This window comes from Wyeomyia smithii, chromosome 2 (genome assembly GCF_029784165.1).
Source record: "Wyeomyia smithii strain HCP4-BCI-WySm-NY-G18 chromosome 2, ASM2978416v1, whole genome shotgun sequence".
Lineage (NCBI taxonomy): Eukaryota > Metazoa > Arthropoda > Insecta > Diptera > Culicidae > Wyeomyia > Wyeomyia smithii.
This window is the reverse complement of record NC_073695.1, coordinates 3,536,591-3,563,887: the sequence shown is the minus strand read 5'-3', so window position 1 is coordinate 3,563,887 and position 27,297 is coordinate 3,536,591. Positions and strand designations below refer to the sequence as shown.

The 27,297-nt window shown below is 39.4% G+C and overlaps 2 protein-coding genes and 1 long non-coding RNA gene across 11 annotated transcripts in view; 1 reads left to right on the top strand and 2 right to left on the bottom strand.

The window, feature by feature from the left end:
- The window catches only part of LOC129725533 (myocyte-specific enhancer factor 2), a 205,573-nt gene that overhangs the window by 17,034 nt on the left and 161,242 nt on the right, over positions 1-27,297 (top strand). The window lies entirely within an intron of this gene.
- LOC129725262 (uncharacterized) lies at positions 21-2,464 on the bottom strand. Its single transcript, XM_055680854.1, has 3 exons — positions 2,399-2,464; positions 1,848-2,339; positions 21-1,790 (listed from the first exon to the last, which is right to left on the bottom strand). Exons 1-3 carry the CDS (start codon positions 2,462-2,464, stop codon positions 21-23), a joined length of 2,328 nt encoding a protein of 775 aa, XP_055536829.1.
- Positions 4,250-4,968, bottom strand: LOC129725535 (uncharacterized). Its single transcript, XR_008728101.1, has 3 exons — positions 4,751-4,968; positions 4,631-4,693; positions 4,250-4,578 (listed from the first exon to the last, which is right to left on the bottom strand). It is a non-coding gene; the product is annotated as an uncharacterized LOC129725535 (long non-coding RNA).

The window sequence follows — 27,297 nt, the reverse complement described above, 5'->3', positions numbered from 1 at the left end:
CGCCTGATCGACGCGCCTTTTCATAACTTAAGTACCTTCGCCTGCTTGTTCGTTGCACGCAGTGCCTCAATCGGCAACCCGGCAACATTTCTTTTACAATTCGATACGAAACGAAGTACGCACGCCATAGTTCGTACTAACACCGTCCATTTAGAGAAGCGGCCAGGATCCACGAGAACATCCGATCCTTTCACCTCATGCAGCAATAGATGGATTCTCAGTTCCTCTGTCGTGTTTGCCGGCGGCAGTTCTCTTTTCGGCCACCCTTCTTCACTTTGGTACAAAAACGCTGGTCCGCGAACCCACGAACTGTTAGGATGCATATCCGGATCCTTGCCCCACTTCGTAAGCTGGTCTGCAACGTTAACTCTGGTCGGTACCCAGCGCCAATCGGTTAACCTCGTCAGAGTAAGAATCTCGCCAATCCGGAACCCCACGAACTGTCTGTACCTTCGCTGATCGGATCGAATCCACGATAGCACTACGCTCGCGTCGATCCAGTAAACCATTTTTCCAATAACGATGTTGTGGTTCTCGAGCACAGCCCGTGACAACCGTGCTCCCAAAACAGCAGCCAGAAGCTCTAGTCGTGGGATCGAGATCTGCTTCAGTGGTGCCACCTTAGATCGACTCATGACCAACGCACACCTTACTTCTCCTTGCACGATCGCCCTGAAATACGCTACACACCCGTACGCTGTCTCGCTAGCATCAGCGAATACGTGCAACTGCAGATTCGTTATTTCGTTAGACTTTGCACCTCCAAAATAACTCCTTGGCAGCTTGAACGACCCAACGTTTTGCATCATCTGTATCCAGCGCAGCCATTTCTGGAACGATACTTCATCGATCCTAGCATCCCATTCACAGCCATTTCTCCAAAGATCCTGGACCAACATTTTTCCACATACGGTAATCGGTGTGAGGAATCCCATGGGATCAAATTGAGCCATCACAAAGCTGAGAACCGCCCGCTTCGTCGCATGTTCCACGCCATTGAGGATTTTGAGGAAATCCGTCTTTGAAGCGGTAGCGAAACAAAAACTATCATCCATCGGTTCCCAAACGATCCCTAGAACACGCTCGTACTCCGTGCCTTTGTCTCGACTGAAATGCACTGCTGTGTCTGCACTACGTTCGCCGATTCTTTGCAGAAACTCCTCCGAATTCGACACCCAGTTTCGTAAGTGAAATCCTCCCTTCGAGTGAATATATTGCACTTGCCTTGCCCGTTCGACTGCCTCCTCGACGGTATCTACACTGTCGTAGTAGTCATCCACGTAGTGCTTCTCTATTATAGCTACCGCTGCTTCCGGGAACTCTTTTTCGAACTGTTTCGCATTTAGATTTTTAACGAACTGCGCTGAACATGGCGAACACGTTGCACCGAAAGTTGCCACGTCCATCACATATACTTGCGGTGCTCCAGTTGAGTCACTGCCAAACATGAAACGCAGCGCTTGCTTATCTTCAGTCCGGATTTTTAACTGGTGATACATCTCCTGGATGTCCCCTCCGAAAGCCACTGGACCTTGTCGGAACCCGCAAACGACTTTGGGAAGTGGTACCAGCATATCCGGTCCCTTCAGTAACGCTGAGTTCAGCGAAACACCTCCAACTGACGCAGCTGCATCCCAAACCAGGCGTACTTTACCAGGTTTCCGCGGATTTATCACCACGTTCATCGGTAGGTACCACACCGTCGAGCTAGGAGTTTCTACGATCTCTTCTGCAGTTATTTTATGAGCGTAGCCCTTCTTTTGGTAGTCCACAATCTGCTGGCAGACGTTCTGTTTCAACGCTGGATCCTTCTCCAGTTTTCATTCGAGTGCCCTCATTCTCCGCACAGCCATCGGATAGCTGTCAGGAAACCATCGCTCATCTTTTCGCCACAGTAACCCTGTTTCGAAACGATCGCCCACCCTCCTCGTTGTCGTTTCGAGAATTTCTCGAGCACGTTTCTCGTCGACCGGTTCCGGCGCGGTGAACGGTGTAACCGCTGTCTCATCCATCTCATATTGTTTCCGAATAAGGTCGTGCAGCTCTTGGTTGCTCACTCGTGCCACTGAATGCAGATTCAGATATGTGTGGACACTGGTCTTACGTTTTTCCGACCCATAAATCGTCCAGCCGAGCCTCGACCGTACTGCGATAGGTTCACTTGGTCTACCGATGCGCGACTCCAATGGCGCGAATAGATATAGGTTGTCTAAACCTATAAGAATCTTGGGCAGCTCCGACGGATAATCCTTAGTTGGTACCTCAGCCAAATGCTGATACCGTTTCGCCACTTCCGCAAGCCGTACGTTTTGCTTTGGCAACTGCAACTCCAAACCGTCCTAGTATTGAACAACGGGAACTTCTCCTTCGAGCCTTTCGCGGATATCATTAATTCCACCCTCCTGGACCTGTTCTCGTAACGGTTGATGTTGCCCGTCCAAGTGACGATCAGGGGCTCTAGCATACCCTCCGCTCACAACTGCTTGGCTACCGAATCATCCACCAACGTAGTTGACGAGCCTTCGTCAAGAAACGCCAACGTATCAAACTGCCGACTTCCGTAGTAAAGAGTTATCTGCATCATCCGAAAGATCACCGCATTATCAGCATTCTTCATCGCATTACATTCCGCCTTCTGCAACTGAACCGATTCTTCGACTCGATGCAACAGTGGATGATGGTTGCGCTGACAATTCCGAATCGTGCACCGAGACTTCGACACACATCGCCCATTAGCGTGTTTATTAAGGCATAGCCCACATAGCTTCTGCCTCTCAATTTCCCTCAGCCGCTCCCCCACATTCATTCGTCTGAACCTTTCGCATGACTTGATCAGATGATCTGGCCGTTTACAGATCCAACATACCTTTCCTACTATGTCATTCTTATAACCGTCATTACGCTCCTCTGAATCGTGCATGTGCACAAACTCCTTCATCTTTAGATTACCTCTACTAGACCGCGCATGATCGTTCACCGACAGCATGGCAAACTCCGTAACCTCGGACACGTCAGACACGATCTCGTTCGTAAAGTTCGTGAACATACGAAGTGGACTGTCTACCTTGTTCCGCTTATACCGGACCCAATCCAGCTTGTAACTTGGCGGCAGCTTATCAACTAACTCCGATACCAGCATCGGGTTGTTAAGGTGTTCAATCAAGCGAGCAGCCTCGAGATGATCGCACAGCTGCTTTACAGTAATCCCGAAGTTGATAAATGTTTCCAAGCGATCCGCTCTCGGTGCCGGTGCATTCCTTACCTTCGCCAACAGGGTCTTGAGCAGCTTCTCTGGTTTCCCAAAAAGGTTCCTAAGATCTTGGATCACATCCGGTACAGAATCCGGTATCACTAGCCGACTCCTTACAGCTTCAAGCGCGTCTCCCATCAAACAATCCTGCAATCTCTTCAAACTTTCCAAATTCGAGAATCCGCAAGCCGTCGTCGTGTACTCGAAACTGCTTATAAAAAGCGGCCACACTTCCGGTTCTCCCCTGAACTTTGGCAGATTATGAGATACCGCTTTTCGAGCAGCCAACTGGTCTCTCGAAATCCTGTTAACACAGCGCCCCGGCCCATTTTCGACTGCCTTACTGCGCACACTGTCGTAAACGCTGTTTTTAGGCTCCTCGAAAACGTCACTGTCAATGCTCTCTGCATCTCTGCTGTCCTCAATTTCGCCACCTCCGATTCCGGATGTCTTCGATCGCTGCGTCTCCGTTTCACTTCGTCGTGATTCGCCTTTCGGTATAGCACCGCGATAGTCTTTTGCTACCGATCCCGCACCAAATTTTCTTTGCTCTTGCAACCAATCGTTTACCTTCGACTTCGATTTTGCATCCAGAGCACCATCGCTTTTTCTCCCAACCGCGTCCTCTTGCTTTTTCAAAGCGTTGACTCGCTGAATACTACATTCTAACTGCTTCCGAATCGTATCCCGCCTTTTAACGAAATTTCGTTCCGCAGCCAGTTGGCATTTCAACATTTTTTGCTCGTGCTCTAACTGCTGCTCTTCCATTTCTCGTTGGAATTGAAGCTCCTGTTCGCGCATTTCCCGTTCTTGCTGCATTTGTTCTTCGTAAAAAGCCTTCTTTCTAGCGAGCTGTATCTTCCGGACCTCAATCTGCTTCGCGAAATCCTGCCTCATTCGCTGTTCCTCTTCCGACTGCTGCTCAGTCGAACCTATGACGAAACCAGCCCCTTGCTCGGATCCTGCATCGCTCTTCGAGCCAGATTTCCTAGCACGCTTCTTACCTGCCTCCGGTACCTTCAACGGTTGATCAGCAGATCTATCGCATCGCGGACAGTACCAATCCGTATTGGCTACCTCCTGATCCACACCTGCGCAAGAAAAATGTGCCCATTTTCTGCACTCCGGACATTGGACCCAGTCGATATCGACAGATTCATCCTCCGTTTTCCGGCAAAACAGACACCTCTCGTCTTTGGAAAGTGATGAGCGCATTCTCACAGGTTATGTTCTCCGAAATAGATTTTTGAAGTTTGTTGGGTTTCACGTTTTCGGCCAAGACAAGTAAAAACAGTTTCGAACAGCAGTTTCACTTTAAACAGCTTCAACTAGAATTAGTTTTATTTAATCGGTGAATTGTAACAAATAAATTTAGCTTACAAATCTAGTTTTTCCTTGCATGCGATTTCCCCAACCTTAAACTGCCTGAATTATTACCAACGACTGTAATTAAAATACAATTAGGTATCGGTGTCACTTCTCGCATCTTTATTCGCTTACTGCAACACTATCTTTCACTTCCAACTGATCTATCTTTCCGAACTTCACTTTTACTATCAAATTTTCTACTAATCTACCGTAAATTCTATCTTTAACCACGCCAGAATCTTTTTTTACCTTCCTGCTTTTACAGTATCTGTTTGTTTACAATTTTTCTATGCTTCTATGCTCCAACACTTTTCTTTCTGTCATTTCTACGCCTTAACCCACTGACATTTCTTGGTATTCAAGCATGCAGCGACGCGGCTGAAACATAACCAGTGTGGCCAGAACACCTTGTTTGCGGCCACTACCATGCCGTTCTGCAGAAATTCCTTATTCCGTGTCATGTGGTTCGTAGCTCCCGAGTCAAAGTACCAATCAGCATCACTGACCGCTCTGAACGTCGACAGGACGGTACAAAAGGCATCTCATTTCTTTATATTTCTGCAATCCTCTACTATGTGCCCATAGTTTTGGCACTTTTTGGTTGGATTGTTTTGACTGATTGGTGGGCTGATTGTGGTAACCACAGCTCTGGTTTCTAGGATGATAGTGCGTACCATGGTTACGTTTTTCTTTTGACAACAACGCCGCATTCGACGTGGGCATTTGCAGCTCTTGCTGCAGTTTCGTATTCATGGACGTCGTGTCATGGGGCCAGTTATTTGGATACCGGAGTTTTCCAGAGCCATTATCATTGACCTGTCCTTCTTAGGGAGACCACAAAGAAGCAGGGCACCAATCCATTCGTCCGAAATCGCAAATCCGATCCCGTTGAGGTGGTAGGCCGTTGAAATTATTCGGTAGACATACTTGGACAACGACGAAAAGCTCTGCAGATCGGTATTTATTAGTTTGTAGAGAAGACCAGTTCGACTGGCTAGACCGGAATCTTCGAAATCCGTTTCTTAGTTTCTCCAGACTTCTTGTGCGGTTTAACATGATTATAGTTCACTGGTTCCAGGAGGAGAACAATTTTCGCACCTTCGGTCCTTCGCTTCTGGGGTTCCGTCTTGTTTTAACTTCGGTTCTACAGCAATCCAGAGATCTTCCAATTCAAGGTCAGTTCGGACAGCAAACTTTCACGTTGGCCAGTTCTCTCTTGCCGATAGCCGTTCGATTCCCGGCAAGCTTGAAACGGATTGAGCAGAGCTTGATCCTGCTTGATTTCAATTTTAGGCCATTTCAGTTTTCTGAGATTTGGTTTGAAACGATGAGAGGGCCTATAACCTATTGTATCTTGATAAAGAAAGAACATCTAGTTCAGTGTGTAAACAAGTATGATTTTTTTTATTGATGTCAAACAGTCATGGCTTGCTCTACGTAATCCTAACATGAATTCGTTCTGAATTCCCCTCAAACTGGCCACCTCTACAACCTGCAGTCACTCTTCACGCAAATCACACTTGTTACAGGAAAAAATAGGAAAACAAAACACTTTGAATTCATATTTCGATTGAGCAGACAATCCACACGTGCACAAAAATAGTCGTGCTGTTAGAACTTTATGTGTCACGAATGTTTATATAGCATTATTTGGAAATATTTCAAATTGTAAACATAACTCAAAGCTTCGTTTTCACCAGATTCTTTATTACCTATAATTTGTCTATTTTTCTTGTTAAAAAATACAATACTCAACATGTCTATTATAAAACTTCGCAATAAAAAACCATAATAAAGTTGTGAAAAACTGGTCATCAGTTGTATGGAATGGATATAGCTTTTAAAACTTTCTATGAAACCCCAGAAACACAAGAAAAACAATCGCTTCCAAAAACTGTTTGAAGTTCCAACTTGAAGCTGTAGCAAAGATCCGAAAAAACAATCTCAGGATGGAGCAGACTCCTTCGCATATCTGTGTTTCTCGGTATTCCGGTATTTCTAACTCCGCAAAACATTCTGAAAATGTTAGCTTTTAATTTATTATGCGCTCGTTTCGAATTCCTTGGAATAATAATGAATTCTAGCCAGCCAGACACCTGCTAGCCGGTGTTCGAAAAGGAACTTCGTCCTCTGCGGAAACTACCAAAAGCTAGTATACACAACAACCAGTTACCAACTACTTCCCTTGCAGAAAAAAGGTCTCGCTCTCTCACCTTTTATGTTGTTTATTGCTCCAGCATGCGATGAAACGAGCGAGAATCGACAGTCGGTCAAATGAATTCGAATGGACATACCTACCTCCTGGGAGAGCGCCTCCGTTCACTCGAATGGAGAAGAGTCGAGTTATTGATTTTGGGGAAAATATTTGCATACTTGTTGCTTCTCGGAGTTTTTTATTTTCTGTATTGTTGTTGCTTTCATTTTAGGGGGTTTGCCTTTTCACTAACACAATCGCATCACCGTCAACAACACCAAACCTGGTACCTGGTAACGTTGGATACCTCGACCGAGGCGGATGGGTGGTGGGTCGACTTTGCCTGCGGGCTGAGGCCAGGCGTGAGTTTCAAGGACGTTTCTGGTATTTGTCTTGTTCTTCTATCCAGCCATCATTTCTGCTCGTGCTTCTGCGTGTCTCACCACCGCGAGTCAATAATTATGCTGAACCGGGTGCTGCTGATGGCGTTTCATGTTTTTCTCATGCACAGTCAGTGGATGGAACAGAGAAACCCTGAGGCAGGCATGGGGAGGATATTCTACACCAACACCAATAACAGGCGGTGTTGTTTGTGCAGTAGCCAGTCGAAAGCCTCGGTTGCTGCGTTTTTTCTTTATCTCGGCCACTCACTCGTTTTGCTGCTTGGTGGTGCGAATAACAAAGCAAAATACAAGAGGCAAACTGGATAACAACAATTCCAAAGACCTCTGACTCGGCGACTTTGCAAAGTTGAACACCAGAGTGATAAGGGCCGACAAAGTCAAAGAGGCAATAACTTTTCAGTTTATCGACTCTCGTGGGGCTTTCTGGATGGAACGGTTGAGGGGTGTGTCGATGGTTCACGCAGTGAGTGCTGCCAGCTTTGGTTCACAACACTGAAACACTCTGTCATTGTTACTTTAGGGTTTTATGGCTGGAAAATTTGCTTGGTTTGGCATCCCGGTTTCGTAAGCTCATGTACTGCCAGTCAATCGATATGATGGGGAGGTAAAATAATAATGCGAATTCATAATCGCGAACAAGCGCGGCCGGTAAGATCTGCTGACTATTAAACACCGATCCACCGTAGGCAGCAGCACGGAAGACGATGGATATTAATTTTCTTTTGGCGCTCTCCATTGTGCCTTGCCTTCCCTTCCGACACGGGGATCGTCCAAGATTCCAGTATTGGCGGAAGCATCGATCGTCAATGCCGCCCAGTGGGACTGATTTTCTAGAACCTGTCTTTCCCTGTTCCCCGCCACGTTTGACCGCCACGGCGAAACCGCCTGCACTCGGCCGGTGTCCGGTGGCAATTTTCTGCAGATGCGCCACCGCATAGTTAAGCTGGAAACCAGAATAATGGGTTTTTACCGGGGGCTTGCGTAATAAATATTTTTAGTAAGCAATGTTTATTTTTTTAAACCATAATGATGATTGATAAAACTACTGTATTAAATTCTATTTTCTTATCAATTTGGGATTAGAACAGGGCGAGACATTTTCCGTTTCGGACTGAAATTGTGTCTTATAAGTTCGAAAAGAAGGAATAAACACTCTATAAAATAAGCATCTAAATCTTAGTCTCAAAGCAAATACAACATATAAAAAGTAGTATCTGTTTTATATATTATTGATGTGATAGAGTAAATTCGAAAGTATAAAATACCGAGTATCAAGAATAGTTGGAATAGTAGCCTGTAACATTATCGGTTGTTCTGATTATTTGATATTACATCAATGGAATTAAAAATCTTGACCAAGTGATTTTGCAAATATCTCACATTACCCAATATTTTTGAAAACTACCATTTCCTGTTACGCATACAGAGAACTTTCAAGTCAACTTAATAGCGGTTATTGAACGAAAACGAATGAATTAATACTGCAGACTATGTCTTTTCACAGTATTTGATATTATTTGTTCAAAGTTTGATCACGTTTTCGAAGTCAAAAAAAAATTTTTTTTTAAATAAACCGTTGAAAAATGTGCAGAAATTATGCAAGTACCTAATAACCGAATGTCAATTCTTCAGTTTTTCTTATCAACTTCCGTCACGTGTTCATAGCAATAAGGACTTGACACTAGAACCTTCAGAAATATAATTTATTTTCTTAATTCTTCTCCGGCAAACTTAATTGGACCATAACGAGTAAGCAACGCAATAAATTTGTTTCAGTTATACTGCAGACTGTTCGTCCGAATGTAAAATAATTTTGGCACAGTTTTTTATGACAGAAAAGGATGTTAATTTTTTACCACTTATTGCATCAACATGGATTGTTCTGCATTTTTCTGGAAGTTTTATAAGCTCTCTGATTATTTTTTTGGAAGTTCAGAACTTTTCAGAATTCGAGGATTCCAGACTTCGAGGACTCCAGGATTTCTGGAGCTTTCCAGATTTCCTAGCATGTTAGGAATTATCTGAAATTCAAATAATTAATGAAAAACTCGATTGAGGATTTGATTACTTTGAAGGGCAGGGGTTCCCAGATCTTTTGTTTGGAGGAGCACTTCTTCCAAGCCATAATATTCGTTGGAGCAACTCCATTTTTTGACTCAATCAAAAAATTTAGTACGTTTTTCTCATTGATTCCAGAATGTAGGAGCTACTTTAATTATTTTTGATTTATGAAGTATTTCGTCCAATGAAAAAATCTGAAAAGCTGACAGAAATAAAAGTTGTTTTTGAAATGGGTTTTTGAAAAAAAAAAGGAAAAAAACTATAGCTGGAAAGTACGACCTCCCAGCCCCAGTTGGGGATGAGCGTGAATCGCGTGCAAACTACCTCATTTGCCTAGTCTATAAAAATAGCCAGCAATTCGATTGCAGCCATCCAGCGGAGGCCTAGCGTGGTTGGTAACGTCTCCGCAAACCACGCTCGACGCCTGGGTTCGAATCCCACCGCCGACATAGGTGTCGATGGTTGTGAGGTGGCGTGATCCACTCACAACCAACCCAACTGGTCTAGATTCAATCCTAGCCGACATCGGGAGATTTTCTGAGGCGAAAATCTCTGGGATCACGCCTTCCATCGCATGAGGAAGTCGAGCCGTTGGCGCCGGTCCGGTTATCAACGGGTCGTGAGTTAGGGTCCTGGGTGGAGTCGCCTCCCCGGGCGTCGGTGATTGGCACAACAACAGTGGCGGAACTAGACCGACGGAAAATAAGCGAGAATAAAAAAAAATTCGATTGCAGCCGCTTACAGGTAGTGCTGGGACTTTTAACCGGATATATTCGTGATCCGGTTATCCGAAGCTCGGATCACGGATGTGTAAACGAATACTATTCGGATGTCCGGATATCCGGATACGGATAATCGAATAGTCGGATATCCGGATATCCGGATTTTTTTTCTGTGTTCTAGGCCCGTTCGAATGAAATGTAACGCGAAAAATGGCTTTTTCCACAATCCCCCATCCCTCGTAAGTAATTATTTACATAATTCTCATTAAACTATGTTCGGATACAATATCCGGATATCCGACTATCCGAAAATCCGGATATCCTGTCGGATAATATCCGGATATCCGGTTGATCCGGATTTTGGATATTTGTGGGATATCCGAGGTCGGTTATCCGGATAGTTCAAGCACTACCCACAGGACCTTTTACGGTTTACGTAGCCAGCAACATGCATGTCTGCAAGAACACCTTTACCGGCGAACAATTGGAGTCTTAGAGTGAAAGATTCTGCGTTCAATACTTGGCGGAAAACTGAAGAATGTAGTGTGGCACAAGCGCTTGAACCATGAGGTGTATCAAGCATACCCGCAGTATCATTAGGCTGATATAATACAGCAGGCTGGCCACGTGGCACGAATGTCGAAGGAGCGACCAGCGGAGATAGTCTGTGGTAGACTCTTTAGATGTACGCTGTGAATAAGGAAAAAGTGAATTAAAGGTGTATTCTTAATTCAGCAGTGGGTCATTAATGACCTGTCACCATAGAAGTAAGTTTCGTTTTCATTAAAATCGTTGTGGAGCACTTGTAAAAGCTTCGCAGAGCTCCAAGTGATCCGCGCAGCACGATTTGATTGATGATAAGGATTCTGTTCATGATAATACAAAATAATATTTTTAAAATGTTTAACAAGTTGAGGAGTTACAGAACTTCACTGTTCAGATTTTGTTGAGATTTTATGAAAATATTTGAAACTTATTTATTTTTTTGTGGTTAACTATTTCCGTGCCTTTTGCTTCTGAAAATTCGAAGTGGTGGCTCGAAGTCGGCCATTTGTGGCTTCAACACCGTTTCACTTTAATGTACCTGGTATGTCATTCTCAAGTTGCCGAGAAATTCCCAAAGTTCTTTTTTAAGATTCTACATGATTTTGCAGCATTTTTTTTAGTTTTTTTTTTAGTCATAAACCTTTTTTTTTAGTCATAAACCTTTTTGCTCAACGAAAAAAAGGGAAAAGTTTAGCTTTTATAAAAAATGTGTACCAATTTTGTTATTACACTAAGGTTATAATTTTCCGAAAGTCCATTTTTTTTAACATGAAAAACAATACAATTGAGATTAACAAAGTTTCGATGAAATTAAATCTAGTGCATCAAAAAGTGATCGTACAAGGAATGACAACGTTGATAACGTAAATATGTGAAAAGATGAATAAAAAGGTTTACAACCCCTTAAATCCATTAGAATAAGCCTCATCTATTCATATTGTTTAAGATTCCTCTAAATTCTACACCTTTTTCAGCTTTATGGAATATTTGAACAATTTCGAATCATTTCCAACTTTATGAAGTAGACTTTAATTTAAGGTCTACAAGCTTTAAATCCCATAGTGTTTATGACTCCTTTCTACAAGTTTTGATTTGAATTGGAATTAATTTATAGTTTTAATGATCTAAAAAACTAATAACGAATAAAAAAAAGTTATTATAAATTTATTCAGAATAAGTTTGATCCATAGGGTGCATTTTTAATTTATTTTTAGGATTCATCAGAATACTTTTAAATTGTTAGATATTCAGAGATAAGATTGTTATATTCCAGAAATTGTGCACATCATTCTTTATATCTTAGAAATTCCGTAGCGATTAGTACATTTTTTTTGACGATTGGTATAAGTTTTTTTCCAGAGCCAGGGTGGCCACTCTACCGGGAAAAACGGGAAAAGCGGGAAAAAGCCGGGAATTTCAAAACACCGGGATAAAAATACGGGAAAACCGGGAAATTAGGCTTCACGCCGGGAAAATCCTCCTCCTTTATGTCTGCCGTTTCATTTGTTCAACAGTTTTTGAGGAAATGTCAACATGAAAACCTGCTTTTTTTTGCACGATGACCTAACTGGTATGATTCTGCCGGTTAGGGGAAAGCTGGTTGTTGGTTTCAGTCAAAATCGACAACGGCTTCGCAGCAAGATCTGCGTCAAATAATATCAGGCTTGGTCAGGTGGATAAACTTACTGCTTCGTGACATATATTGTCAGATTTTCAAAGAAGTCAAAAAGTAACCAGCATCGCGGGAGGCGTCCGGTCAATCCGGTCAAAAGTCAGCTAGGACCGGTAACTTCGAGTCTTGATTTTATTTCGAACCGGGCCGGAACGGAGCTACCCGGTTTGTACTTCTCGATTTTTTATATGATTTTAATCACAAGCAGCACATTTATATTCGGATCACTTTAATTGCATTTGCAAGTGACATAGATATCCATTTTTTTTAACAAACTGTGTTCGTCTGTCATGTTGCGGAAACTAGGTCACTATCTGCTGAAATTTCGTTAATAATATAAATAATTAAGACTCTGTTATTTTCAACATTCTCCATATTAAGTGTTTGGCAGAAAAAAATAGTTTTTTTTTTATTTTGTGTTCGACCTTTGGATTTTGTTGGGGAAAGACGCCACCTTGAAGAGCTGTTTGTTAAAGATTTCTCAGATTTTTTCCATATCAAAAACAAACAGTAGCTAATAATATTTTTTCAAATTGTTTATTCAGAGTGTCAGTTGAATTTATTATACGGACCATGAGAAATTTTCTCATACTTTCAATTGGCCCCAGCTCGAAAATTTTGTAAGTCCCAGAATCGAAGTTTTTCGAAAAAAAAAATTGTTTTGAAAGAACAGATCTCAACGTTTCATGCATTTTGCAATATGCATCTTAACAGTTTCATGTGTATTCTGAGGCTCTTCTTCCCAAAGTCCGCTTGAAATTTTGCCTGAGGACATATTTCGATGCATCCCATTTATCCCATGCATTTCATTGGCATCCTGATACATAAGCACTGCGAGCTCGAGAGTAGGTGGTTGACAAAGAAGGAAGCAAGAAAGCGCGAGAAGGCGAAGAATGTCAACGATTTGGAGATAAAGAGGGCGAAAATTGTGCAACAGATCACTACGAAGGTACTTGCTGATGTCGACGAACAGCTAAAAACGATTAAGGAGAAATGTTTTTCATAGTTTTGTAACACTATGTTTGCAAGGCATGAATAAGAATGTAAAAATTTGATTTTTTTCTAATATGTTTTAAAAATAAAACACCGGGAAATTTTATTAAATATCATCGGGAAAACCGGGGAAAAACCGGGAAATCGTAAATTGATATTGAGTGGCCACCCTGCAGAGTGGTTCAGATCGTTAAGTGTGCTACTAGATCTGAGGCGCTTTCGAAATCCCTAATAAATTTGCAACATTCTGCAGGATTTCAGAGAATGATTTTTTGCACTATGCTTGAATTTCGAATTATAATTAATAGCTAAATAAATATGCACAAAATTAGGAATTAGCTATAACTCATATTTTTGCTGAAAATAAGTTTTTAATTTGTATCAGCCAAACTTTGAGTTATTCTGAATATTCCCTAGAGGTTATTTATTTCATAAAATTCTAAAACTTGTTTTGTACCCACAGAATTCCCACAGAAACAATTAGCAATCAAAGGTTGATCTCAATAAAAAATGTACATTCCATTCAACTACATTCCATTCCTGAAGGTCTTTGTTCAGATCGTTTAGTAGAACTCTCAAGATGATACCAAAAAAACTACTGATCTCGAATTCTTCACTAGCTTGTACTCACAACGACTAGCTTGTGGGACCAATTAATTAGCGAATAAATCATGGTTTTTCTCGTCAAACTGTGCGGTACAGCGTATTACAATCAATCTTCGTCGATTGTTCAAATGTTAATGAAATGTTAACTCAGAAGCAAGGCCATTCGCTTGATAAAAGTCAAAAGTATAACTCCTGTTTTTTTTTCTAATTCAAAATTTGAATAAATATCATATGCAGTTCATACACGATTTTCATATTATGCTAACAAAATCTAGCGTAAAAAAAGTTAGCCCAATCTAGCGGGGGTTTTTAAGGTGACCTCTCGCAATCCATTGTGTCTAGTGCACCAATACTATCGTGTTTTCGGTGTTTATGTATACGTGAAGTCTATGTATGCGATGTTGTATGTATGGATGAGGCCTGTAATAAATATCCTGCACGTTATTTTGTCTACCTGTCAAACATTGTTTACAAATTTTGCCGAAAATCAATTCACCTTAGAGGGCAATTGAACCCATTATGTGTGATGATGTGCATTGGCATTCAAAGACGCTCAGGAAATATTATTCCAAAATATGGGATAGCCTCCCGTGTGGACGCATCGTGCCTTCCACACGGCGCATTTTTTTTGTGTCGCCTTCTTTCTGCTTTCTATTGGCGAAAGTGCTGGCAACGCCGTGTTGTATCATTTTTCGCATACCGGTTATTCGAGTTTTGATCGAGCTTCCGAGAATGAGTGTTCCGCTGTATGCTCTTCTGATGCAAGAATGTCGTTCAGGGCTGCATTTTGTTCTTCACACTCACCTCTTGAAGTAATACTTCACGGATCTGTCACAGCCCAATTCAAGGGATCAGGAACATCGCGTTTCGCTTTCTTTTTGATTTCCCGCTGCAAGGCAGCTCTACGACGTTTAGTGCATCGGCCCATTTTCTCTAGCGGCAATACTTTTCTAGTTATGTTTTTGTTTACACTGTTTGGTTGTCGTCAAGACAACCATCGCGAATAACATTGTGGTCAGTTTTGCGGTTGAATAGATTATCTTAAAAATTAACTGAACGAAACTTTAACTGCAAAGTAGCAAATGGAACAACTTTTGAATGTTTTCAAAATATTTCAGTTATTCCTTTGATTACCTCAATTGTAAAAGTAAATAGAACAGGTTTTTTTTGCAATTATTCAACAATGAACAAAATATCATAAAATCGAAACTTCCAACACTGCACTCATGCTGATGCAATAAAGATGTGTTGGAAGACGGTTTAGTTTTTGCGTTGTAACTAGGGTTAATTGACAAACAGTGGACCTCCTGGTACATACGATGGCTGATTTGATGCGATTTTATTATCTTGTCCATACGAAGTTGTTTTTTGATTTGGCATCATTTTTAATAAACAGTTTCAAGTGAGGGGTGTTTTTAGACAAGAAGTAGGTATGTAATATAGATATACAATTGGTTGCACAAATAAAGATTCGGAATGAAAAATCGCTAAAAACCTCGAAGGGTTCCACTCTAGGCTGATTTACCCTACACACCGGAACCATTTTGTAAAAAAAAAAGGTGAGATACTGACGTGACTACGAAGTGAAAAAAATTCAATCATTGAAATAAATTTACGATAATTCAGAAGTCTTGCCGCGTGGCACGGTCCGTTCCACTTGAAGTGTGTGTCTTTCTTTGCTAATTATTCTTCGTTTGATGTAAATTTATACAGTAAGATTAATTCTATTTTTGAGTAGAATCAGCAGGCGATAAATTGCCTCCATTTTTTGGTAGACTTTCTTACAAATTTTATGCTTATGTCTATCGGTGTTATATGGTTATAAGCCTGATTTGATCGCCTCTGAAGCAAAGACTTTACGGAAGGTATTATAAAGGCTTAGACAGTTTTCGAACATTAAAACCTCATTCTTGACATAATTGAAAAATTAGTGTTCATTCCTAATTTAAAGGGGGGCAAATTGTTAAAAGAGTCAACCAGGCGCTTCAGCTGGTTTATAATTTTGAGGTACATGGCAGATTTATTTGACTGAAGAGAACAAATTCTAAAAAAAAACATTTTTTTAGTCAATCAGATGTATATGATCTGGAGTTACTCACTTACTGATGGTATGGTTTTACACGTTGTACAATTGATATTCTTTAAAGCACCACATCTTGCATATGTTATGATTATTTGCTTGTAGATTGGCTCAGATATTCTTTGACGTGATTACAATTGTGCTTCATTTGAAATTTGAGACGTTCAGTCAATAAAGCACAACAGTTTTCTGTTTGCCATTTTCGATTGAATGTTTTAATCGGAAACAGAGGAAGAAAACAAAAAAACATTCTTTTTCGAAGAAGAGTCTAAATCAACTAGATGCAAATTGCAAATATATGCAAATTAATTCATAACTATTTGGACACAGACTCCACGTCCACAGTCACCGCTGCAGCTAATCCTGCTGACATATTGATGCCTTATTCCGTCAAATAAAACCACTTTTATGATATAATACGAACCTGTGCACAGTTAGGAATCCCCGGTCGTCGAGCCAAAATTCGAAATTGTCATCAATCATATTTTTGCTATGCAAAAAATTAAATGTTATTCAACTCACTGTAGCTTTACAGTGGAAGTCCAAGAAAAAGCTGTCTTAAAATAGTGCAGAACAAATCTCTTTCATACATCAATTTAAGTGGAATAAAAAGCGTTTGTTTTCGCATAAGCAGACTTATTAGCACTAGTTTTGGAAGTTGCCTTGAAACAGAAGCCATTAAGTGTGATTTTTCACCAGCAAAATTCGTATGGAGTTTCCCCGCTGTGCGGTGGATCAACTGAAAATAAGCTGAAAAAAATAATAAAATGCTTACTGTAAAGTCTATATGTCGAAGTGTAGTCGAGATAGTGTGGAACAAATGCATGCCAAATGACCTGTCGTCCAAGATCGACAATTTTTTATTTGAATGGAACTTTGCACATTGAGTGTTTTCCATGGATGGAAAAATATTTTAGATTCAAGAGTAAGTTTTTGGAAGGGTTTATATATTTTGGCATAGGCTTGTTCAAAGCATTGTAGCCTTTGGTTATACAGAAACATTGTCTGCGAACCAATTTTTTTGCTACTAATTTTTTTAGTTTTTAGTTATAACAAAAGAGTTTTGAACTGTGATAGAGAAATGTGAGACAAAATCCAGACTTTTTGAAATCGTTTCGCAATTATGGCTTCGAGAGTACACTAGAATGCGTTTTAACAAACAGTAAGCTTGAGCTAAGACACCTACTGAATATGAAAACTGAGCCTTCTCATGCCAAATGATCTGAGAAGTTGCAAAAATGTAATCGGCCTTTTTTTATTTGAAAGAAGCTCTGCACACGTATTTGACTCAACAAACTGAGTATTTTTCGCGGGTGGAAAAAAAATCAGTCTTAAGAGAAATTTTCTAAACGGGCGCTTGAAAAAAATATGAGAAAGAAATTCTCTTACTTTTTCGGCAATTTTTTTTTCTTGCGGTGTTCGTGGACAAATTTTCTGTACAACCAAAGATTTCAGGGTTATAATGCTTAGGGTAAAACACTCAGTTTGTTAGGTCGAACACAATAGGTTAGTTGGCATGGAAACGCTCAACTGGCAAAGTTCCATGCCTTCAAAACCTGAAAACTTTTGAACGAAACAAATATGCATTTAAATAAATTATAAGTCTTCCGAAGCAAACCGCTGCCGAAGTAGTCCGATACCCTATTATTTTTTTGTCCCTTTGCAACCATCGAAAAGCATCTTGAAACAATTGTCTACGGCTGGTTGTTTTCGTGAGTAGGGGAGTAAGTGTGATAGCGGTAGCAACGAGAAGCTCACATGAGGTGTTGCATGCTGCTTACGAGCGAGACTAACAACACAATCAGGACGTGGCCGGCGTCGTTATTGATCATTATTGAGTACCTATTGCATATTGAGTTACTAAAACTTGTACAATTAGAATGGTCGGTCAGTCCCAGCCCCATGCAGTTGATTCACTGTGCATTTTTATTAATTTGGATCACTCAAGAAATAGCAACCGTTGATATGTGCGAATCAGTCCAAGCTGAGTCAACGTATGTGTGTGTGTGACGTATGTTATGGACGTTCCCTTACAAGATTTCAGCTTTAGAAAGTTATATTTGAAATAAAAATAAACAAACCTAAAACCTAAAACAATATATCTCGACAAACATTTCAAAAGGTCCTATCTGCTTTCATCGTTTTTCCGAAGCGTAATTTCATTTTAGTAATGGCTTAGCTTTAGTAACTCTCCCAAGCGTGGTTTTCGTTCAGAAGGCTAGAGTGATCCCTCCGCTATCAACTTGTGCAAATAACTTGCCAGAAAAGGTGTTCTTTAAGTTGTGGTAATTGAATGAAAGTGATCGATCAAAAAATCGGTAAAAGCAGATAGGACCTTTTGAAATGTTTCTCTAGATATAATCAAATCATATACACTAAGGATTTTTTTACACCCTTTTTACGCGGATTTTCGATCTCACACGTTTTTTAAATTCGGATTTTTCTGAAAAGTCGTTTTTATGCGGCATGTTTTTATTGGTGTTTTGCATCAAAGTGGCTTTTTCAGTGTCCGATTCAGTTACTGAATATTCACTGACTTGGCCGAAACTTTTTATGGTTTTCGTGCTACGTATCCCCCGCGAAAAATAATATATATATATATATATATATATATTTTTTCCACTTCCCAGAGCCTTCGATTATCATTCTAATACGGCTCAGCATTATTGTTTATAGGGTGCCAATGGCATGAATGAGAAAAAATTCCTCTAAGTCTACGGCGTACGCGAAAAAAAAAATCAGTAATGGTGGATAAGCGACTTTTCTTTATAATTTATTCAATGGTTTTTAGTCTTGCTCTTAAGACATAACTGTAGCAATTGAACCCTCAACAGTTTAATTTAAACCTGAGCTAGACTACCACAGCCTGATCTATCACTGCTCTTTCTCACTCTACGAGAATAAACCAAGGCAGAGGGAACAATTGATTTGGAAAATATCGCCAAGGGGTACACTGATCGAAAAGGTTGAGAACCGCTGCTTTAAGTGGTCAAAGTTTAACCTATGAAAAAATGCACAGAAATTGTCGATATGTTATTATCGAAATCGATTTTTTTAGAAACCAACCAGAGAAATACACACAATTTCGAGATCTGGTGTTGTTTCGAAAATAATTCTCTTTCCAGTTCGAAAATTTTCCGATAGCTGAGAAGTCGATTCTTCAAAGAAAATTTTTAGAGACAGCACCAGATTTCGAAGATTCATGCACTCCTAAGACATTTGTCATGAAAGAATCGAAAACTTTGACGGCTTTAAGGAACGGAGTCCGATTACTGAGGCTATATTAATTTTCAAGACCTTCTTCTACTTAAATAACTCATGGCTTCGTTTCTGTCACCAAGAAAGCAAACTTTATCGCTACTTTTTTGTCATTTCTTTATTTCGCACCTTTTTATACTGCGACCGTCGTTGTTTCTTCCACGGGAAACGAGGTGTCTAGTACCAGTAGATTTTCCGGCGAAGAAATATCGAGATAATATACTATATCAGATTACGCGACAGAAGGCAGCTTCGAATGTCTATCTGTCTGTGGGAATGGAATTTTGTTACTATACCTGGTTCTGGGAAGAAGACTGGTGTAGGATTGAGATGAAATTTTCATGGCTACTTTTTTCGAGAAGACAAAACTTTTGATAGAGGAACTGCACCATTATTCATCTAAGCCCATATATTCATCTCATACAACATGAAAACTCAATTGAAAACAGGAAAAAACGCATATTTTCTAACTAAACCAATTTGCTAATCCATGGAATGGATTCTTATTAGTTCACTTTAGATTTCTCATTGTGTAGAATCCTCAAAAGCTCATTTAAAAGCTCTAAATTTGATATTATAGTCGGGCATCTGCATTCGAAAACTCATTTAATTCAATCACCTACCTTAGAAAACAAAATCCGCGCATTGTTCTATACGGCAATAACGGGATTCATTCAGTAGCAAACAAAATCACTCACTACACTAAGATTTCCAAAAACAAGCTTGAATTAGCGGAAATATATGAGATGAATTTCTACAATTCCTAAATTTCAACTGTATGTATTTTCATCTGTTCTCACTGCGTTGAAGAAAATCAAAAGTTGCCAAATCAGTTTCTGTTAATACGAAAAAATCATACTGAAAATGTTGAATTATTCCGACATAATTGACATAAATGGACAGCACTGCAGTGGTTACCTAGGTTATCAGTTTTGCACGTAAACAACAACAGCGGATATCTAGGTAACCTACTACGACGGGCTGCGGTTACGTTCATTCATCATAATGTGATTCATTCATGATTAACAGTGTGATGAATATGGGGGCGTCGTGAGATGAATAATTGAGCAGTGATTCAAGTTTTGAGATGGATATGGAAACGTTGTGAAAAATGGTTTGTTTTACAAAATTCAGGATAAATCTAGCTAAGTTTACTAAATATACAATGCTGGGCGATTCCATGAGAGCACGTTAGGGTATTTTGTTTATTTGTACAATGATTTCGTGAAAATTTGGTGTTTAATCCGTGAATTCTTCGTGAATATCGGCTTAACGAGATGAATAATGAAGCAATTCCCCTACCTTCCGCTAAACGAAATTTGAAAAGTCGAATTTGTGTCATGCGATTAACAAAAATTGGAATGTTGTTCTCGAATCGACTATTAACTGAACTACCCAACGGTTTATTTAAACAATTCGCGCGTTGTACGGTAATCAGCATTGCTGAAGATAGAAAGAAAAAACTTCATCTCTCACGCTGTTCTCTTCTCTTTAATATTCTTCCGTACTCATATCTCTACTACAACGTAACTCGTACGGAGAGTTAGAGATGTGAGCACCAAACTACTGTTTTTTTAGTCACGTTTTGCTACAGAACAGTTATTGATTGTAACCTAGAGTTGCAAGAAGGTATTTCTGGCTACGCCACTGAGCTGGGACATATGATAAATATCGCACCGAGAGTTAAAAAAAAGTTTTTGGAAATGCTGACGAAGACGTTGAATTAGAGAAATTGATTCTTGAGAATCCATGCCAAACGCAGGAACAGTATTATAAGTTATCGGAGAACCCTTTACAAGCGATTGCATGCTTTGGGAATGATTCAAAAGCAAGATCCTTGGATTCCTTATGATTTGAAGGGACGTTGTGCGTCGTTTTTTCGTTTTTCCCATAAACAACTGCTCTAGCAAAAAAAGGAAGGGTTTTTTTTCTTAATACTTAAAAAAAGGTTATGCTGTGTATTTGATAAGGCCATTATTCATTATGAGCTGTTGAAATCGAACGAAACTATCACTGGGGAATCGTATTGACTTCAGTTGATGCGAAAAACGGACACAATACGAACCAAATATATTAAATACCAATATAGTTCACTTACGTGAAATTATGAAAACAAATTGAAAATGACAGAAGCGTTAGTCACCTTTTCGACCGCTAGGTGCGCCACTTCTGATTTTGTTCTACACGACATGCGAAATAGAGTAACTTTTGACAATAATATTACCCTAATGGGTACACTGAAAAAAATTCACATTTTATTGTGAAGTGGACTCGGCCGAATATTTTATAATAATAAAGTTCGCCTATGCATAAGGCAATCCATGGGTGGTGTTCCACGGTTTGTACGTTTGTCGACCTCCGACAATATTTTGAGTTGTAAAATGGCGACTTCCGGTGACTGGGAAATTGCCGAAAATGACCAAATACCACCTAATATGGGTGTTTTTTTTAACCAGAATGACGCTCAGAGGCCAGAAATTGTCTCGAAATGCCAGTTTGAAATTCAAGATGGCGACCTCCGGTTTTTGAAAAATCAGACAAAATTTTGAATTGTAAGATGGCGACTTCCAGTGATTGTAAAAAAGAGGAAAATGACCAAATACCACCAATATGGATGTTTCTTTAACTAGAATGACGTTTAGAGGCCAGAAATTGTCTCTGAATACCATTTTGAAATCCAAGATGGCGATTTCCGGTTTCTGAGAAACAGCGAGATATGATCAAATACCATCCAATATGGGTATTTCCGAAATCGTGATGATTCACTGAAACCACAAATCGACCTCAGACAACATTTTGAGTAGTGGAATGGTGACTTTTGGTGACTGGAAAACTGCCGAAAATGACCCAAAAACAACCAAATATAGGTGTTTCTTCAACCAGAATGATGCTCAGAGGCCAGAAATTGTCTCCAAATGCCATTTTGAAATCCAATATGGCGACTTCCGGTTCCTAAACAACAGTGGCAAAAGACCAAATAACACTCATTATGGGTATTTCCGGGATTGTTATGATGCACTGAAGCTACAAATCGACCTCAGATAACATTATGAATTGTAAAATGACGACTTCCGGTGAATGAGAAAACTGCCGAAAATAACCAAATACCACCCAATATGGGTATTTCTTCAACCGGCCGATTTCCATCCAATATGAGATGTTTCGATACCAGAATGATACACAGGAGCTAGAATCGACCACAGACAACATTTTGAATTCTAAGATGGTGACTTCCGGTTTCTGTAGAACAGCCGAAAATGACTAAATAACACCTATTATGACGCTCAGGGGCCAGAAATTGTCTCCAAAAAAAAATAGCCTAAAGGGACCAAATACCACCCAATATGAGTGTTTCTTTAACCAGAATGATGCATGGAGCTAAAAATTGACCTAAGACACCATTTTGAATTGTAAGATGGCAACTTCTGGGAAACAGCCGAATACTACTGCAGATGAATATTTCCGTAATCGAAATAATGTATAGAAGCCAAGCATTGACCCTGGACACCATTTTGAATTAGAAGATGACCACTTTCAGTTTCTGGAAAACAACGAAAATAACTGAATACCACCCAAAATGAGTGTTTTCGGAATAGAGGTGATGTACTAAAGGCAAAAGTCGATGATGTTGTCATTCCGATAAAACCAATAATTTCAAACGATATAAACAAATCGCAAGGAATCAATGAATTTGGAATGTTGAAAATTATTGAATTAAACACAAAAATAGGCGGGGCGAAGCTTGCCGCGTCAGCTAGTAAATACATAAATATGCTGGTTGAAGCAAAGCTGCAAGTGATGAATACGAAGATTAGAACTCGAGAGCAAAAAATTCGGAGGGATAAAAAAAAACAAAAAATACTTTCAAAACGAAGAAAACTAAACATTAAATAATAGTTTTTGCATAGCAGTTGTTATCAATAATTATGTTTGTTTTGTTGAATATCTTTTATATATAATATAATAAAGCTTTTAAACCAATTACAACATGATATGTATCCATACTTAAATTGTTAAATTGATAGAACTTCAAGTGTTATCTAAGCTAAAAGTTGCACAACAACCATATACGACTATTGACAACCATTGTGCGGTTTCTCCTTTTATCTTTTTCACGAGGTAATTGAAATATTCATTTAATTGTACACTTCGTGGCCTGATTATTGAGCTTGAGCTTGACGGCCGCACATTTCGTAGTTGCTTCCCGTGATGGATCTGTGCTAGTGAAGTTACACAGGGAACCACGTATATAGCAACTTGGGATTAGTTTACCATTTACACGTCGTGGCCTGATTATTTGAATATTTCTTCTTCGTGCCTCGATAAGCTACATCTATTATATTATCAATATTTAACTCCCGGAATGGCGTTAGTTTTACATACAAACAATATACGCACGAAATCTGCAACATATTTTTTTCTGTGAAAGTATGAAATTGAGTCAACTAAATCTAAAATTGAGTAAATTCAGTTTCGTGTGTGAGAATGTCACACGCTCACAGAAATTCAACAACAATGCACAGTGGTACAGTAAGGCAATGTAGGCGGACACGAGTTTTTCGATGCGATTTTTTGGTTTTAGAGTAAAATTTTTTTCTAAGAACTTGTTTCTTATATTTAGTCTATTTTTTATGTGCAAATGAAAATTGGGGTGGTCCTGAAATCGACTAAATGAAAAAACTAACTTTTTATTTGCATAAATAAATGTATACATTCATCGGCACAGTTGTAGATCAACTAATTTTAAGCAACTTTCGGTATTTCTTCACAATATTTATACAATATTTGTTCTATCAAATGATACCAAAAAATATTATTTATGTTTGCCCTAAACGGAGACATCAATATATCAAAAGGGCCTATTTTTAAAATAGAAATAGTGAAAACTCTTCATCTGTATAATATATCGACAATGTTTTTTCGTCAAAATTGGCGTATTTTTGATTAAAGTTACTGAAGAAAACTTTGTTTTTAAATTTGAATTGAAAAAATAGAGCGAAAAGACTGTTTTTGGAAACCAAATTTCATGTCTACAAAAAAGTTTTTTTACAAAGTTACTTAAAATTAGTTGGTCTACAAGTTTGCCAAAGAATGTTTTATTTCGTTGATTTTAGGACCACCCTAATTTTCATTCGCACATGAATAGAGGACTATGTATAAGAAACAACTTTTTACAAAAACAATGGCTTTAAACCGCAAACCAAAATCGCAACGAAAAGCCTATGTCCGCCTAAATTGCCTTACTGTACCACTGTGCAATGAGTTTAGTTACCTTTTTCACCACAAGAGGGGGTGTTCTCTGTCTGTCTTCACGGGAATATGTGGGAAATTCGAGAGTGAACTATATTGTTATTTTAAGATATTTGTACGAACAGAAGCACATAAATGTGATTCTACTGCATGACAATGCTCGGTGCTCATATGACCGAATCGAAAAATGGCTTGATTCTTAGTTATCCTAAAAAACAATTTTAGTGTAACGGTATGCAATTCCACAGAAAAAAACGAGCAACCAATTTAATCGACCATTTTTGATTTGGCTAGAATTTTGCATAGATGTTGCTATAGGCAAAAGATGTCATTTTGTGCTACTAGTTTAATTGTTTGGAACACGACTCGGTTTTTTAACAGCTATTGAAAAATGCAATTTTGAGAAGGTATTGATCTATTGACTATTATCTACGACTTTGTCGAAGACGTCACACCGATCAAACAAATCGTTTCGGCCCTAAAAATATTTGTAATCATCAATACCTTCCCAAATCAGCATTTGTTAATAGTTTCTCAAAAGTGAGTCGTGTTCCAAAAAATTTAACCAATAGCTCAAAATGGCATCTTTTGCCTATAGAAACGTCTATGCAAAGTTTCAGCCAAATTAAAAATGACAATTTAAAAAAAATGTTAAAACTAGGACATTTTTTGTGGAACTGCTCAGTTAGCAAAAGGCGATGCCTTCATTCATTTATAGTTACCTACCTATTTTTTAAAATATAGTTGCATTTTTATTAAAAACAAAGCAGCGAGAACTTGGTTGTGCAACTAATAATAAAAATTATTTTTCGGCAACGTTTTACTGCCGTTCCAAGCATAGTTGTCCCATGTTCTACACAAACCTTATGTACACTGGGACAATTATGCTTGGAATGGCAGTATACTTTGTGCGTCAAAAATAAGTGCCCAAGTTAACTTTCAGACGTACTTCGAAAAAATCACTATGAAATTTTACAAACATTTTTGTGTTGCTTGAAGGTTTAACTGACGACCGTCTAAAGGCGGCACTGGGCACTAGAGGGTTTATAATGAACAGATAAAGAATAACAGATAAAAAAAACTGGTCAGGTAGTTTTTCGGCAAAGTCAGTTTTCGAATAATACAATTCCAGGTTGGTAGTGTATAAAGTTTCAAGTTTAGCTCATGGCTCCATGCCGAGGCGGGATTCGAGTCACTCTAACTTTTTCCCTATTGCTTCAATCTCTATGAAAATTTGTGGAAATATCCTTAAGAAGTTGTACTTCGAATTTTTGAAAAAAGAACTAGACAATAGAGTTTTGTTGTCCAAACACAATGAGTGGGACTGATTGCTTGGGAAAATAAAAAAAACATTAAAATTTGAAAAATTACGAAAAAACGGAAAAATTGTGAAAAATATACACAAGGAAATTTTGGTGCAATAAAATTTTCGTACCAAGTTATCGCAATTTTATTTTCCAACCTTTTTAATGATATTAACGGCCCAATCAGCTGATCAAATGAAAACAGTCCATCAGTAAATGGAATACTCTTTTCCATACCCATATTCTGATACGAAATAAAACGAAAACAAACATTTCTTCAGCACTTTGATCGAATCCCGTGAACAGGTGCTCACAACGAGAGATATCAGATACCAATCGACAGGGCCGTATTTTCTTTTTTTCTCAATACCAAATTTGAGAAATTGATCTGGTTTCGTTCCAATCGCGCCGCTCTGTATTAAAAGTGTATATTTTCCGTGACTTTCGTTCGTTTCGCCCCTCGCAGTGCGTTTGAACAGGGAAGTCGCCCGTGAAAATTATTCTGTTGATCTCCTTTCGGTCGCCGCTAGTGTTTTTTTTTATTATCGGAGAGACCCATCTATTCATGAGTCGAATTCATCAAGTAGCAGCTTAATGCTTGGGCGTGTGTGTGTGTATGTGGACTGGTGATATCTAAAGCAGAGAATTACCGAACCGGTTGGTCAAATTCCTCGGATCCATGTAAATGAGGGGTGTGTAAATTACTGTAACATTTTTTTGTGATATTCCAGCAATTAGGAAAAACTGATTGTATTAAAAACATACCGCAATCGTCGTTGGTTTCGGTCGGTTATCTTCCATTCACTTTTTCGGTTTTCTACGCATCGCTTTATTTGTTGGTAGCTCATTTCACCGGCTCTGAAGTCGGCGGCGTGATTTCGGCTGATACGAAGACGAACGGAAACCTGATGTGTTGCTGATTTTCGCATTATTATGCGTCTTGATCTGTCTATATTGCGTCCGGTTATATTACATTTGACATTTTTATATATACTAATTGGTTGAGGCTGTCCTTCGACTTTTTCGCGAGATACACAAAAAAAAAACTCAACCACAAAACAGTCTCTCGGAGAAGGGAATAGATCCTGATCGATTCGAGACAACCGCAAAAACGCGCGCTAGTAGCTGGGGTGTGATAAACAGGCGATTGGACGGTCGACTGAGAAACCTTTGAAAGGCACAAAAAAAAACACGAATCGTGTTTGGCAGTGCGATGATAAACTTTCTGATAGCACGTGGCAATGCAGTGATAAAGCAGCAACGCCTAAAGTCAAATCAACGGGTTTCAAATACCAACCTACGGTGATAAGTTAAACAGGTTTAACTTTCAACTATGGCCTATGGTAGTTTGAAACAACAATGCACACACAAAAAAAAATCATCAAATAACGAACTTCTTATGTATGTTCCCAGCTGACCATTCCATTCGTTAGCAAATTTCGATTAAATTCGATCGGCGATGAATACGTACGTACGTACGCTCCTAATGGCCCTCAAGTGGACAAATCTCGAGTGCAGAATTCCTTCCTTTCTATGCGCCTGGCCTTACATACCATACCGCGACGCGCTTGACCATTTTGTTAGCGAGC

Excerpts from the sequence above, each read along its gene's own strand:
- LOC129725262 (XM_055680854.1), bottom strand. The coding sequence starts at position 2,464 with ATGCTAGAGCCCCTGATCGTCACTTGGACGGGCAACATCAACCGTTAC. Across the intron at positions 2,340-2,398 it reads ACGAGAACAGGTCCAGGAGG|GACGGTTTGGAGTTGCAGTT; the intron begins GTGGAATTAATG and ends GTTCAATACTAG. Across the intron at positions 1,791-1,847 it reads CTGACAGCTATCCGATGGCT|AACGTCTGCCAGCAGATTGT; the intron begins GTGCGGAGAATG and ends GCGTTGAAACAG.